Here is a 16751-nt window from a genome sequence, read left to right as displayed (position 1 = left end):
CTGCTACTTTGCTGTACTCATTTATTAGCTCTAGTAGTTTTGTTGTGGATTTTTCCGGGTTTTTGATGTATAGTATCATATCGTCTGCAAACAGTGATAGTTTTACTTCTTCCTTTCCAATTTTGATGCCTTGTATTTCTTTTTCGTGTCTAATTGCTCTGGCTAGAACCTCCAACACAATGTTGAATAATAGTGGTGATAGTGGACATCCTTGTCTTGTTCCTGATCTTAGGGGGAAAGTTTTCAGTTTTTCCCCATTGAGGATGATATTAGCTGTGGGTTTTTCATATATTCCCTCTATCATTTTAAGGAAGTTCCCTTGTATTCCTATCTTTTGAAGTGTTTTCAACAGGAAAGGATGTTGAATCTTGTCAGATGCCTTCTCTGCATCAATTGAGATGATCATGTGATTTTTCTGCTTTGATTTGTTGATATGGTGTATTACATTAATTGATTTTCTTATATTGAACCATCCTTGCATACCTAGGATGAATCCTATTTGATCATGATGTATAATTCTTTTAATGTGTTGTTGGATTCGATTTTGCTAGAATTTTATTGAGGATTTTTGCATCTATGTTCATTAGAGAGATTGGTCTGTAGGTTTCTATTTTTGTAATGTCTTTGCCTGCTTTTGGTATGAGGGTGATGTTGGCTTCATAGAATGAATTAGGTAGTTTTCCCTCCACTTCGATTTTTTTGAAGAGTTTGAGGAGAGTTGGTACTAATTCTTTCTGGAATGTTTGATAGAATTCACATGGGAAGCTGTCTGGTCCTGGACTTTTCTTTTTAGGAAGGTTTTGAATGACTAATTCAATTTCTTTACTTGTGTTTGGTTTGTTGAGGTCATCTATTTCTTCTTGAGTCAAAGTTGGTTGATCATGTCCTTCCAGGAACCCGTCCATTTCATCTAAATTGTTGTATTTATTAGTGTAAAGTTGTTCATAGTATCTGTTATTGCCTCCTTTATTTCTGTGAGGTCAGTAGTTATGTCTCCTCTTCCATTTCTGATCTTATTTATTTGCATCCTCTCTCTTCTTCTTTTTGTCAATCTGGATAAGGGACCATCAATGTTGTTGATTTTCTCATAGAATCAACTTCTGGTCTTATTGATTTTCTCTATTGTTTTCATGTTTTCAATTTCATTTATTTCTGCTCTAATCTTTGTTATTTCTTTCCTTTTGCTTGCTTTGGGATTAGTTTGCTGTTCTTTCTCTAGTTCTTCCAAGTGGACAGTTAATTCCTGCAGTTTTGCCTTTTCTTCTTTTCTGATATAGGCGTTTAGGGCAATAAATTTCCCTGTTAGCACTGCCTTTGCTGCGTCCCATAAGTTTTGATATGTTGTGTTTTCATTTTCATTCGCCTCGAGGTATTTACTAATTTCTCTTGCAATTTCTTCTTTGACCCACTGGTTGTTTAAGCGTGTGTTGTTGAGCCTCCACGTATTTGTGAATTTTCTGGCACTCCGCCTATTATTGATTTCCAACTTCATTCCTTTATGATCCGAGAAAGTGTTGTGTATGATTTCAATCTTTTTAAATTTGTTAAGACTTGCTTTGTGACCGAGCATATGGTCTATCTTAGAGAATGATCTGGGAGCACTTGAGAAAAAGGTGTATCCTGCTGTTGTGGAATGTAATGACCTATAAATGTCTGTTAAGTCTAGCTCCTTTATAGTAATATTCAGATTCTCTATTTCTTTATTGATCCTCTGTCTAGATGTTCAGTCCATTGATGAGAGTGGTGAATTGAAGTCTCCAACTATTATGGTATATGTGTCTATTTCCCTTTTCAGTGTTTGCAGTGTATTCCTCACGTATTTTGGGGCATTCTGGTTCAGTGCGTAAATATTTATGATTGTTATGTCTTGTTAGTTGTTCCTTTTATTAGTATATAGTGTCCTTTTTTGTCTCTTTTAACTGTTTTACATTTGAAGTCTAATTTGTTGGATATTAGTATAGGCACTCCTGCTCTTTTCTGGTTGTTATTTGCGTGAAATATCTTTTCCCAACCTTTCACTTTCAACCTGTGTTTATCTTTGGGTCTAAGATGTGTTTCCTGTAGACAGCATATGGAAGGATCCTGTTTTTTAATCCATTCTGCCAGTCTATGTCTTTTGATTGAGGAATTCAGTCCATTAACATTTAGTGTTATTACTGTTTGGATAATATTTTCCTCTACCATTTTACCTTTTGTATTATATATATCATATCTGACTTTCCTTCTTTCTACACTCTCCTCCATACCTCTCTCTTCTGTCCTTTCGTATCTGACTCTAGTGCTCCCTTTAATATTTCTTGCAGAGCTCGTCTCTTGGTCATAAATTCTCTCAGTGACTTTTTGTCTGAGAATGTTTTAATTTCTCCCTCATTTTTGAAGGACAATTTTACTGGATATAGGAGTCTTGGTTGGCAGTTTTTCTCTTTTAGTAATTTAAATATATCATCCCACTGTCTTCTAGCTTCCATGGTTTCTGCTGAGAAATCTACACATAGTCTTATTGGGTTTCCCTTGTATGTGATGGATTGTTTTTCTCTTGCTGCTTTCAAGATCCTCTCTTTCTCTTTGACCTCTGAGATTCTAACTAGTAAGTGTCTTTGAGAATGCCTATTTGGGTCTAATCTCTTTGGGGTGCACTGCACTTCTTGGATCTGTAATTTTAGGTCTTTCATAAGAGTTGGGAAATTTTCAGTGATTATTTCTTCCATTAGTTTCCCTTCTCTTCTCCTTCCGGGACACCCACAACACGTATATTTGTGCACTTCATATTATCATTCAGTTCCCTGAGTCCCTGCTCATATTTTTCCATTTTTTTCCCTATAGTTTCTGTATCTTGTCGGATTTCAGGTGTTCTGTCCTCCAGTTCACTAATCCTAACCTCTGTCTCTTGAAATCTACCATTGTAGGTTTCCATTGTTTTTTTCATCTCTTCTGCTGTACCTTTCATCCTCATAAGTTCGGTGATTTGTTTTTTCAGACTTTCCATTTCTTCTTTTTGTTCATTCCTTGCCTTCTTCATATCCTCCCTCAATTCATTGGTTTGGTTTTTTATTAGGTTTTCCATGTCTGTTCGTACATTCTGAATTAGTTGTGTCAGCTCTTGTATCTCATTTGAACTATTGGTTTGTTCCTTTGACTGGGCCATATCTTCAATTTTTCTGGTGTGATTTGTTTTTTTTTGCTGGCATCTAGACATTTAATTACCTTAATTAGTTTATTCTGAAGACTGCTTTCACTTCTTTTACCTAGGGTTTTCTTGCTAAATGAATTTGTTGTCTATCTGTTCTTTGACCTTCAGTTCCGCTTTTTCCAGACCTCTAGCTTAGGTTTTGTTTAACAGAGGATAATTTTTCAGTTCTTGTTTTCTTGTTTCTTGCCCTGCCTTTATGGTGCCTTTTCCCTCCCCACCCTTCGGACGGTCTACTTAGGTATTAAAGACTCCAGCCGGGATTTCCCAGACTAAACCAGCCTCTTATCGGGGGAAGGAGTCACCTGCATCAGTTTTCCCTGAGGGTGAGACCCAGCAGGTTAAAAGACTTTCCTGTGAAGTCTCTGGGTTCTGTTTTTCTTATCCTGCCCAGTATGTGGCGCGTCTGCCTGCGGGTTGCACCACCCAAAGATTTTGCGGCACTTTTAAGTTTGGAAGACTCTCTCTGTTGGGGGCATGGTGGAGTCGGAGGAGAGGTTGTAGGCTGGTTTTAAGGGTTTCAAATTGCCAAGCCCTGGGGTCTGAATTCCTTGAGAGTGGGATTCCACCTGAGTTGGGCTTCACCCCTCCCCTGGGGAAGGCGCAGGTGGGAGACAGCCTGTTTCTGCCTATGCCTGGGGCAGCTGCAGCCTGAGAAGTCCTGCTGCTGAATCCAGAGGCTGCCAAGTCTCCGTAGAAACCCAGCCACTAAAACCTCTGTTTCATCCCCTTTCCTCTTCAGTGAGCCCAATGAGCGAACTCCGCCTTGACCAGGTCTAGAGTCTCTTTCCTTTCCCTCTGGGAAGCCACCTGTGGGGGAGGGGCACTGAGCGCCAGCGGCCGCGTCTTGGGAAACTCACTGTTTTGGGGAGGCTTGCAGCCAGTCCAGCTGGTCCAGACTGGGATACGCTGTGTGTCTGGTCACTGACGTGGCACCAGGAGCTGTTCTGTACTGTTTCTGGTTATTTAGTAGTTGTTCTGGAAGACGAACTAAAACGCGCACATTGCTAAGCTGCCATCTTGGCCCCTCCCTGAGTTTGTTTTTTGTTGATGGGTTTTGTCTGGAGAATGAGTCAGTCCTGTTTCTTCTCATGTCTACTCATTTTTTTTTCAAATTTTTAATTGAGAAATACACAAAAAGCAATAAGTTTCAGAGTACAATTTAATATAGTTATAGAATAGTTTTCAAAGTTTGTTATGGGTTACAGTCCCAGAATTTCAGGTTTTTCCTTCTAGCTGCTCCAAGACATTGGAGACTGAAAGAAATATCAATGTAATGATTCAGCAGTTATACTCATTTGTTAAATCCTGTTCTTCTCTGTTAAAATTCTTCCTTCTCCTTTGATCCTTCTCCCAATCTTTGGGCATATTTGGGCTATGCCTATTCTAACTTTTTTCATTTTGGAAAGGGTTGTCAACAGTTTGGGACGGGGTGGGGGTGGAACTAGTTGATATTCTTAGAGAGGCTGTCCCCTCTGGGTTTGAAGACTTACCTAGCCTAGGAACCATCTGGAGATTATAGGTTTTTGGAGAGTAAACTTAGTGCTTGAAACTTCTGTAGAATTTCAGATAGAACCTGGATGTTCTTTAGGGTTAAGAGGAATGATTTTGGTTGGAAGTTGACAAACCATGGCAATTAGCAATATCTAGCTGAAGCTTGCATTAAAAATGGTCCCTTGACTCTATTTAAACTCAGCTACTAATATCTTATTTTTTCCCTCTTTTGGTCAGGAAGGTGTTGTTAATCCCACAGTGCCACGGCTAGGCTTATCCCTGGGAGTCATGTCCCAGGTAGTCAGGTAAACTTTTACCCCTGGATGTCATGTCCTACGTAGGGGAAAGGGTAATGATTTTCTTTGCAGAGTTGAGTTTAGAGAGAGAGGCCATATCTGAGCAACAGAAGAGGTTTTCTGGAAGTAACTCTTAGACATTATAGGTAGGCATAGCTTCTCTGCTACAGAAATAAGTTTCATAAGAGCCAGACTCAAGATCAAGGGCTTGTCCTGTTACCTTGAATGTCCCTAATGTTTGAGAGAATATCGGGTTTCCTAGGTGAAAGAGTTTAATGCTTCCATGTTTTTCCTCCAGTCCTTCAAGGAACTTTGCTAATACTTTAAAATTATGTACCTAACATACTCTGGGATGTGTCCAGGTATTATATTAAGCTATATAGAATTACAAACCCTGGTTCCCAAACTCCATGAATTTGGGTTGTTTAAATGAGCTATCCGGGCAGGTTGAGTTAAATTGCGTGCTACAGAGAATTTAAGTTTTGGATAAAATAAACCTCTCTCTTTCTTTGGTCTCATACAGTAAATGAAGCTCTAAAATGCAGACAATATCATCTTTTGCCCTGTATTCTGATTTACCTTAGTCCCAGTCCCAGATCGGCTGGGACTATATTTTTAGTTTTTTTGAACTGTTATTGTATGTAGCAATGCTTGTTTCAAGAACAGCAGAACTCCAACTCTGACTCTTAGGTGTCACACAGGCACCCAAAGTTCCAAAAAAATACACATATAGCACAGCATCTCAGAATCAAGAAATAATATAACTCTTATCATGTTTACTGATTTTTTTTTAATTTTTAATTTTTAAACTTTTTAAAAATTGTTAAATATAACATATATACAAAAAAAAGCAATAAATTTCCAAGTACATTTTAGCAGGGTGTTAGAGAACAGATTTTAAAGTTTGGTATGGGTTACAGTTCCACGATTTTTCATTTTTTCTTCTAGTTGCTTCAAGACACTGGAGACCAACAGAAATATCAATATAATGATTTGACAGGCATACTCATTTGTTAAGTCCTATGATCTTCTCTGTTATACTCTTCCTTTTCTTTAAATAACATTATACATAAAAGCAATACATTTCAAAGTATATCACAACAATTAGTTGTAGAACCGATTCCAGAGTTTGATATGGGTTACAATTCCATAATTTTAGGTTTTTATTTCTAGCAACTCTAAGATACTGGAAGCTACAAGAAATATCAAGATAATGATTCCGCATTCATACCCATTTGTTAAATTTGACCATCTCTGTGCAATTCCACCATCACCTTTAATTCTTTTTCCAGTCTTTAGGGGTATTTGAGCTATGCCCTTTCTAACTTTTTCATTTTGAAAGGGGCTGTCAATAATATGGGATGGGGGATGGAGCTAATTGATGTTCTGGAAGGGTTGGCCCCTCTGCGTTTCAGGACTTACTTCTCTAGGGATCCATCTGGAGGTTGTAGGTTTTGGAGAGTTACCCTAGTGCATGGAACCTTTGTAATGTAATACCCCAGGTATTCTTTAGGATTGACAGGAATGATTTTTTTTTTTGGCATGGGCAGGCACCGGGAAATGAACCCAGGTCTCCGACATGGCAGGTGAGAATTCTGCCACTGACCCACCATTGCACTGCCTGGCAGGAATGGTTTTGGTTGGGGTTTGGCAAGTTATGATTAGTAGCAGTGTCTAACTGAAGCATGCATAAGAGTCATCTCCAGTATAGCCTCTTGACTCGATTTGAACTCTGTCAGCCACTGATACCTTATTTGTTACACTTCTTTTCACCCTTTTGGTCAGGATGGCATTGTTGATTCCACAGTGCCAGGGCCAGGCTCATCCCTGGAGTCATCTCCCATGCCACTAGGGAGAATTTCATCCCTGGATATCATGTCCCATGTAGAGGGTAGGGTAATGGTTTCACTTGCAGAGTTGTGCTTAGAGAGAGAAGGGCCACATCTGAGCAACAAGAGAGGTCTTTTGGAGGTGACTCTTAGGCATACGTATAGATAGGCTAAACTTCTCTGCTATATACATAAGCTTCACAAGAGCAAGCCTCAAGATCAAGGACTTGGCCTGTTGATTTGGGCATCCCTAATGTTTGGCACAGTATGGATACTCAGTGTTAAAGTTTAGAAATTCCATGATTTTTCTCCCATCCCTCAAGGGATGTGGCCAATACTTCTTTATCATCTGCTTAAGATACTCTGGGATGTATCCAAGCATTGCATTAAGCTATACAGGATTGAAGGCTCTCATTCTTATTCTGGGCTCCCTGTGTTTGGATTGTTTAAATGATCTATCCAGACAGGTTGAGTTAGATTATGTGGTATGGAACGCCTAGGTTCTAGACATAATAGAACTTTCTTACTTTGGTCTCAAAGAATAAGTGAATTTCTAAAATACATGCAGTGTCTTCCTTACCCTTGTTTTTATATTAATTTTTAAATTAAAAAAAATTACAAGAAAGAAACACAAACATTCTTAACATATGATCATTCCATTCTGCATATATAATCAGTAATTCACAGTATCATTACGTAGTTGCATATTCATCATCATGATCATTTCTTAGAACATTTGCATCAATTCAGAAAAAAATAAAAAGACAACAGAAAAATAAAACGAAAACAGAGAAGAAAAAATTATATGTACCATACCCCTTACCCCTCCCTTTCATTGATCACTGGCATTTCAAACTAAATTTATTTTAACATTTGTTCCTTCATTATTTATTTTTATTCCATGTGTTCTACTCGTCCATTGACAAGGTAGATAAAAGGAGCATCAGACACAAGGTTTTCACAATCACACAGTCACATTGTGAAAGCTTATATCGTTATACAATCATCATCAAGAAACATGGCTACTGGAACACAGCTCTACGTTTTCAGACAGTTCCCTCTAGCCTCTCCATTTCATCTTGACTAACAAGGTGTTACCTACTTAATGCGTAAGAATAACCTCCAGGACAACCTCTCAACTCTGGAATCTCTCAGCCATTGACACTTTGTCTCATTTTTCTCTTCCCCCTTTTGGTCGAGAAGGTTTTCTCAGTCCCTTGATGCTGGGTCTCAGCTCATTCTAGAGTTTTTCTCAATCCCTTGATGCTGAGTCTCAGCTCATTGTAGGATTTCTGTCCCACGTTGCCAGGAAGGTCCACACCCCTGGGAGTCATGTCCCATGTAGGCAGGGGGAGGGTGGTGAGTTTGCTTGTTTTGTTGGCTGGAGAGAGAGGCCACATCTGAGCAACAAAAGAGGTTCTCCTGGGGGTGACTCTCAGGCCTAATTTTAAGTAGACTTGACCTATTCTTTGTGGGGTTAAGTTTCATATGAATAAACCCCAAGACTAGGGGCTCAGCCTATAGCTTTGGTTGTACACACTGCTTGTGAGAATATCAAGAATTCAACTTGGGGAGGTTGAATTTTCCCCCATTCTCACCATTTCCCGAAGGGGACTTTGCAAATACTTTTCCAGTCACTGATCAAATCACTCTGCGATTCATTGGGGCACCACTCTGGGCAAACCAACAAAATCTCATGTCCTACCCAAGGTTCCATGTACTTATGTTGTTCAACCAACTATCTACATAAGTTATATTAGGAGATGAGATAGTCAAAATATAAATTTTGTACCAAATAAACATTTTTCACTTTAGTCTCACACATAAGTTGAAATTTTAAAATATTAATTGCCATCTATTTTCAGCACCCTGCAGTAATGACATTCCTTTATTCTTCCTCATGCAAAAACATTTTTTAAATTTGTACATTTAGTCACTATCATTATACACTCTAGGCTTTTCTAGATTATACCATCTCAATCTTTATCATCTATCTTTCTTTGTGATTTCATTTATGCCCCCAGCCCTCCTCCCTCTATCATTCTCACATTCAGCTTCATTCAGTGTTTTAACATAATTGTATTGCAGTTAAGTGGTATTGTGCTGTCCATTTCTGAGTTTTTATATTCAGTCCTTTTGCACAATCTGTATCCCTTCAGCTCCAATTACCCAATATCTTACCCTATTTCTATCTCCTAATGGTCTCTGTCGCCAATGAAATATTCCAAGTTTATTCGCTAATGTCAGTTCATATCAGTGAGACCATATAGTATTTGTCCTTTTGTTTTTTGCTAATCTCACTCAGCGTAATGTCCTTAAGGTCCATCCATGTTGATACATACTTCATAAATTTATTCTGTCTTACAGCTGCATAATATTCCATCGTATTTATATGCCACCGTTTGTTTAGCCACCCATCTGTTGATGGACATTTTAGCTGTTTCCATCTCTTGGTAATTGTAAATAATGCTGCTGTGAACATTGGTGTGCAAGTGTCCATTTATGTCCTTGCCCTCATGTCCTTTGAGTAGAGACAGCATATAGATAGATGGGTTCTGTTTTTTAATCCATTCTGCCAGTCTATGTCTGTTGATTGGGGAGTTTAATCCCTTAACATTTAGTGTTATTACTGCACAGGTAGTACTTTCTTCTACCATTTTGCGTTTTGAATTTTATATGTTCATATTGTAAAAGCTATATAGTTAGATAATCATCTTCAAGAATCAAGGCTACTGGAATAGAGCTCAACAGTGCTCTAGTAGTTTGCTAGCTGCTAGAATGCAACATACCAGAAATGGAATGGCTTTTTAAAAAAGGGAATTTAATAAGTTACAAGTTTACAGTTCTAAGGCCATGAAAATGTCCCAATTAAAGCAAGTCTATAGAAATTTCCAATCTAAGGCATCCAGGGAAAGATACGTTGATTCAGGAAGGCCGATGAAGTTCAGGGTTTCTCTCTCAAGTGAAAAGGCACATGGTGAACACAGAGTTTCTACTTCATGTTGAAAGGTACATAGCGAACACAGCATCATCTGGTAGCTTCCTCTCCAGCTCCCCAGGAGGCATTTTCCTACTTCATCTCCAAAAGTCGCTGGCTGGTGGACTCTGCTTTGTGGTTCTGCGGCATTCTGCTGTGGCTTTCTCGTGGCTGTTGTCATTCATTGCCCTCTCAGAATCTCCTCTTTAATAAAATTCTAGTAAACTAATCAAGACCCATGTAGAATGGGTGGAGACACATCTCCATCTAGTCAAGTTTAATACCCACACCTGATTAGGTTATCTCCACAGAGATGTGGCTCAATCAGGTTTCCAACCTATAGTACTACATAGGGATTAGAAGAAACCATTGCTCCCCCAAGACTGATTAGGATTAAAACATGGCTTTTCTAGGGTACATAAACCTTTTCAAACTGGCTCAAACAGTTTTAGGTACTTCTCTCCAGCCACTCCAATAAACCATAAACTAAAAAGGGTTATCTATATAATGCAAAAGGATAACCACCAGGATAACCTCTCAGCTCTGTTTGATATCTCTCAGCTACTGAAACTTTATTTTGTCTCATTTCTCTCCTCCCCTTTTTGGTCAAGAAGGCTTTCTCAGTCCCATGATGCCGGATCCTGGCTCATCCCTGGGCCTCAGGTCCCACATTGCCAAGGAAATTTACACCCCTGAGAGGGAAGAGCGCAGTGAGTTCACCTGCCAAGTTGACCTAGAGAGGCCACATTTGAGCACAAAAGAAGTTCTCTGGGGGTGACTCTTAGGCATAATTTTAAGTAGGCTTGGCTTCTCCTTTGCAGGAATAAGCTTCATGGGGGTGAACCCCAAGATCAAGGGCTCAGCCTGTTGAATTGGTTGCCCCCAATGCTTGTGAGAATATCAGGAATTCCCCATAGTTTACTATTTTCTCCTTTCTGATAGGTAAGATCTTGATTTCTACTAATTATTTTTAGTTTTCCTATCCCTGCTTTTTATTATGGTTGGGCATCTTTCCATGTTTTAGTGGCCTTTTCTGTGAACTTCAGTCTGATTATCTTTTTCTTGCTGATTTTTAAGTCTCTTTATATATCAATATACATATAAATCCTTTATAAATATATCAATCCTTTCTCTATACATATGTTGTAAACCTTTTGTAGCAGTGTGTCTTTTGAGTTTATGAGGTCTTTTGGGTATATAAGGTTTTCAATTTATCTATAGTCAAATTTATATGCTTCTACATTTTATGTCTTACAAGTAAGAAGGGGTTTCCTACACGGGTTTTGAGTATGTTCTCTTACATTTTCTTCAAATACTTTTTTTTGCATGGGCAGGCACCAGGAAGCAAATCTTCCAGGTATTTTTAATGAGCTCTTTTGTGTGTGTGTGTGTGTGTGTGTGTGTGTGTGTGTGTGTGTGTGTGTGTGTTTGGTTTGTTTTCAAGTGGCTTAACTCTTATCTGGAATTGATTTTTTTATGATTGGTTTGAAGTGGAAATTTTTGTGACATTTTGTGGTACTGTTTTAGGATTAAGCGATCCATGTTAGTATCTAAGAAGACATGGACTTTCTTACCTTATGGATCTGTCAGCTGCTAATTTATCTAAATGTTATTGAGCCATATATATTTGGACCTATGTTATTTCTGAGGGCATTATCTTATATAAGCACATAACTCATTGAGTTAAGTAACACTTCCTTTTTGGTTGTCAGTGATTCCATTCAGTTCAACCATGTTTATTAAATTCAAATTCTAGTTTACCAAGCTTAGATATTGTGGTAGTTAGATTCAGGTGTCAGCTTTGCCAGGAGAAGGTGCCTAGTTCTATTGCTGTGGACAAGAGCCATGGCATGTGAACCTCATCTGTTGCTGATTACATCTGCAGTCAGCTAGGAGGCGTGCCTGCTGCAATGAATGATGTTTGATTTAATTGACTTGTGCTTAAATGAGAGAGCTTAACGTAGCACAACTCAAGCGGTTCAGCATACTTCATCTCGGCACTCCAGCTCAGCCCAGGCCTTTGGAGATGCAGAAAGGAAAAGAAATTACACCGGGAAAAGGTGTTCGAACCCAGAGGCCTAGAGAGAAAGCCAGCAGAGATTGCCCTGTGCTTTCCCATGTAAGAAAGAACCTCAGTTGAAAGTTAGCTGCCTTTCCTCTGAAGAACTATACATTAAATCAATAAATACCCTTTTACTGAAAGCCAATCCATCTCTGGTGTGTTGCATTCTGGCAGCTAGCAAACTAGAACAGATGTTGACCAAATTTTATTTTGTACAAATTTTAAAGACAGTTTCTTAGCTCATGTAACATGGACCTTAATAAAATCTGATGATTAATGCATTTTTTTCTGTTTGGTGTGGGTATGTATAAATCCTCAATATATGTGCATATATATTTAAAATAAAATTTTAACAAATCTTAACACCATAAATTCTGACCCAGTTTCCATTTTTTAATTGGCTTTTAGAAAGTTGGAGCCAAATTTGTGACGTTCTGTGCTAAGCCGCGTAGGTCTTTAGATTCTAGTTGAGTGTTAACATTGTTCTTGACTTGGTTTTATAGCCCTAATTCTTTCTTCTCCCACTTTGTGTCTTACTGTAAATTACTCAGATTATCTTAAACCCTTTGCGAATAAGCTACGGGACAAATGAAATAAATAGCTTTTGAGCTTTCCTTACACTTACAGCTCTTAAAATATTTTTTTCCATTACTTAGGAAATACACAGATGTAGGACAGAAAATTTAGGAAAATATAAAAAAGCCAAAAGATAATTGTCTGCCACCTAATTTATTCGTATTTTCTTCATTTTTAATGAAAACATTTATGTTTACTTGAGGATACTAAGAAAAAATAGATTAAAAGAAGGAAAAGGCAGTGCTGACTTGGAAAATATCTTAGTAACCCCATATTTGGGCGAGCATAGTGGCAAGAAATGTATTTCACCTACTGGAATAATGTGTTTTAAGTAGCTTTGTAATTTCTCATTACTTTTAATGGTTGTGATGATACATTATGCTCTAGTAAAAATGCTGTATAGCAATAGGCTGTTTTAGAGAAGTGTCTAAAAATCATTTTTTAAAACATATATAGACTGATCTTCAAAATTTCTGCTTTGAAATATTCAGATGTTTCTTTCTCTCTCATTTAGGAAAAGAGCATTGGTTGCTGTTGGCACCCATGATTTGGACAGTTTGTCTGGCCCATTTACTTATACTGCAAAGCGTCCTTCAGATATTAAATTCAAGCCTCTAAATAAGACAAAGGAGTATACAGCCTGTGAACTAATGAACATATACAAGGTAAATATTCTTTTATATTATGGAATAGCTATGCGTATATCAAGAAATTTTTTCAGAGTCAACACACGAATGTAATGAGTGCTTTGTAAAAATTGCCAGTATCTGAACTCTAACCCAGAGGTACTGATTGAATTGGTCTAGGATGTTACCCGGTCATAGTTTGTTTATTGTTATTTTTCTAACTTCCTAGGTGATTTTAATGTTTGTCTAGAACTGAGAAAAATTCAAGTACACCATACTACATTGTAATCGTCATATTTGTCTCTAATTAATACTCATGCAAGAATATAGAACAGCAAAATTTAGCTAGTTTTGTGTGAGAAATACTGTTGCAAAGTATCTGCCACCCATTGTTAGGATTTTAGAGCCCAACAGTGTCAGTAAATCCAGTAGTCAGTTTAAATTCCATAAAATAAATAGTAGTAGTGGGCATGTTTAGAAAATGCAGCTATTTTCCGTGGCTGATTTGCAAGCCATTTCTTCCTATTTACCTATATAGTTCTTGGATGGTTTATGTTTTATTTGAGATGATTTTTGCGTTCTGGTATAAATCTGTTTTCATCCTTGAAAAACAACTCAGTTGTATAATCCTCATTTCCTGTAGTACAGGATGTTGTATAAAGATGTTAAGATATTATTATATCTTAGAAAACCTCCCAGAGTTAAAGCGTTCTATAATTGCGGGATGTTTTATTGTTTTTTGACTTTTCCCCATCTATTTTAGGTGTGTATTTAAACTGATTATAGTGATAGAAGTAAAAGACTGATTTTCTTTGACATATATTTTTTTCAGACTGACAACCACCTTAAACAGTATTTGCATATCATTGAGAATAAACCACTATACCCAGTTATTTATGATAGCAATGGTGTCATCCTTTCAATGCCTCCAATCATCAATGGTGAGTTCTTTCATAAGCATCATGAACTTTTGCTGTTTCCTCTTATTCTTCAGCATTTCTCTAGAATTCTCAATAGCTTTGGCTGCATCAAATAAAATAATTCTTACCCAGAGAATCTCAGGTCTTTTTGTAGATTTGATTGTGCTCTTTTCATTCATTTGTTGAACAAATGGATGATCTAACATTTCACTGCTGATTTTCATGTAATTTATATATTTGAAATTTCCTATGCCAGTCTCTAGAGTCTTTTATATTCTTCCAGGTTAAGTGCTTGACACAGTACCTGACACATTGTATACACTCAGTAAAGCCTTATTATTTTACCTTTGTTCTTCAATTTGTATTGGGAATTTAACATAAAAGTTATATATCCTCTTACTTCTGAGATGTCAGTTTATATTATATTCAGTTTAAAATGTAGTTTCTGTTTTGTTGTGCTTTTAGTGCCTTTATATTTCTGGAACTGATTTTTTGGTTATTAATTGCTTTGTGTTCCTTGCAGGGGATCATTCCAAAGTAACAGTAAAGACTAGAAATGTATTTATTGAATGTACAGGAACTGACTTTACAAAGGTAAATAAAACTTTTATTCTGTTTTTGTACTGTGAGACAGGAATAATTTTTGCTTCTGGGCCAAAGTTATGACTAAACTTTAAAATATTTTCATTTTGTAGATCGGAACATAGTTTAGAAATTTAGAAAAATATAGATATTTTATACTTTTTTGGTTATGGTGTTTTCATTCATTCAACAAATATTTAATAAGTGCTTTTTATCTTTCCAATGCCAGAATTTACTAATGAGTGATATTTCTTGATTTCAAGGAACGTGTAATCTAGTAGGAAAGTTTTCCATATAAAACAGAGAATGGGATAAGTGCTCTATGAGATACTCAAATTGTTTTATCTTAGTGGGCTTAATTTAAATGCTGAATAATTTGATGCCTTTGTTTACTTGGTAAGCGTTAAAAAAACTGGCCATAAAGAAGTTTTATTTAGCAAATTGTTAAAGGGCTTTTATGCACATGAAGATATCTAAAATATAGAGAATACTAATTGTTCATTTTCTTTTTGCCACTACATTTATTAGATTAGATTGCTATGAAAGCTTTTTTCTATTACCTGTACCTTATTAGGTAAGGCATAGAGTGGGCTAGCAATTAAGCAGATTAAGAGAGCTAAATTTGAATAGCAGGAGAAGGCTGGAGTATAGAAGTAGGGCAGATGAATGGCATTCACATACATGTTAGAGGATTGACAGTTATTGTAAGGTATTTCGTTTATAACTTTTATGTACCATATTTGCCTTTAGAAATATTGCCAGAGTAATACAGCTTTTATTATTTAAATTAAAAAAAATTATTCATGTAATAACAGGCTTAAAATATATAAGAGTGAAGCATGTATGAGTGAAGCATATATCCTGTTTATCTTTCCAAAGTATGTTTTTTTTTTTTGCTTTTTGTTTTTAATTAAAAACAACATTATCTAACAAATTTACATGGCCCTTCCTCTGTGCCTGGCGGTGCTCTGTGTGTTTTATGTCTATTAGTGCATTTAATCCTCATGGTAGGAACTTGTGTTATCTTCTCTTAACAGATTGAGAAACTGAGATACAGAGAGGGTAAATAACTTGTCTGAAGTCACATTGCTAGTAAGGGATTGAGCTAGGTTTAGACAAGTTGGCTTCAGAGACATTGATAAAATTTACTCCAGTATTTAGACGTTTCTTTCTCTTTTGAAACTGGTGAATCTGGTGGGGCAGAAAAAGTAAATGATTTATCTTAGTTGTGGATTTTAACTCTCAGAGAATTGCATAAATGTGTGCAACACCTAAAGGTAAGAACAGCCCTCCTTTCGCTCATAAGTTTTTATTAGGCTTCTTTTTTTAGAATGTGTATATATAGGTCCATTTTTTAGATGTTTATATTATATTAAATATTCATTTCCATCTGGGTGAAGAGAGAGTATATCTATAGATACTATATATTTGTTTTTTGCTTTGCAGGCAAAAATAGTCTTGGATATTATTGTCACCATGTTCAGTGAATATTGTGAGAATCAATTTACGTAAGTCCATTCTACACTTTTATTGATTTCCTGCTGTTCTGAAGACAAGGAACTAAGGCTTAGTGCTAAAAAATAGATTAAGATTGTAATCTTCTTGGAGAGATAAGGCATATACATAAATATTAAGTAAAAATGATTAAAAAAAAAAATCCCTAAAAAGTTTCACTGATGCTATGTGTAAAGGCTGTTTTGGGGGCCATCTGGGAAGGCTTCATGGAGGCAATGAAATTTCAACTTGTTTAAGGATCACTGGATTTGCGATTGTAAAGATGAGGGGACTGCAAAAAGAATAATTTTTGTAAGCAGTTAAAAGTAGAAAAGCATATATAAGAGCAAAGCATATATCCTGTGTGTCTCGAGAATATTATATATTTTGTCCAAAGCATACATTTTTTCAGTAAAAAAGTATTTAACAAATCTAGGGCGGGCAATGGCGACTCAGTGGCAGAGTTCTCACCTGCCGTACTGGAGACCTGGGTTCTATTCCTGGTGCCTGTCCATGCCAAAAAAAAAGAAAAAAAAAACATATATGGCCCTTAGTATGTGCCAGCATAACAGTTTATTCTAGAATATTAATTATAATTCAAAATAAATGTATAATTTTAGGAAGCATGCCTAAAAATATTCTATAAGTAGTATCATTTCTTTTTGTTTTGAATTGATTTGCATTTAGTGTTGTACCAATTAGCTTTTG

The 16751-nt window shown here is 36.7% G+C and overlaps 1 protein-coding gene across 2 annotated transcripts in view; it reads left to right on the top strand.

Moving 5' to 3' along the window:
- The window catches only part of FARSB (phenylalanyl-tRNA synthetase subunit beta), a 102010-nt gene that overhangs the window by 28271 nt on the left and 56988 nt on the right, over positions 1-16751 (top strand). For both annotated transcript variants that reach the window (XM_077155262.1, XM_077155261.1), the window contains exons 6-9: positions 12936-13086; positions 13880-13988; positions 14491-14561; positions 15996-16057. In XM_077155262.1, coding sequence (XP_077011377.1) covers positions 12936-13086; positions 13880-13988; positions 14491-14561; positions 15996-16057 — 393 coding nt within the window. The remainder of the gene's footprint in view (positions 1-12935; positions 13087-13879; positions 13989-14490; positions 14562-15995; positions 16058-16751) is intronic.

Source organism: Tamandua tetradactyla, chromosome 3 (assembly GCF_023851605.1).
Source record: "Tamandua tetradactyla isolate mTamTet1 chromosome 3, mTamTet1.pri, whole genome shotgun sequence".
Classification (NCBI taxonomy): domain Eukaryota; kingdom Metazoa; phylum Chordata; class Mammalia; order Pilosa; family Myrmecophagidae; genus Tamandua; species Tamandua tetradactyla.
This window is presented reverse-complemented; position numbering and strand designations above follow the sequence as displayed.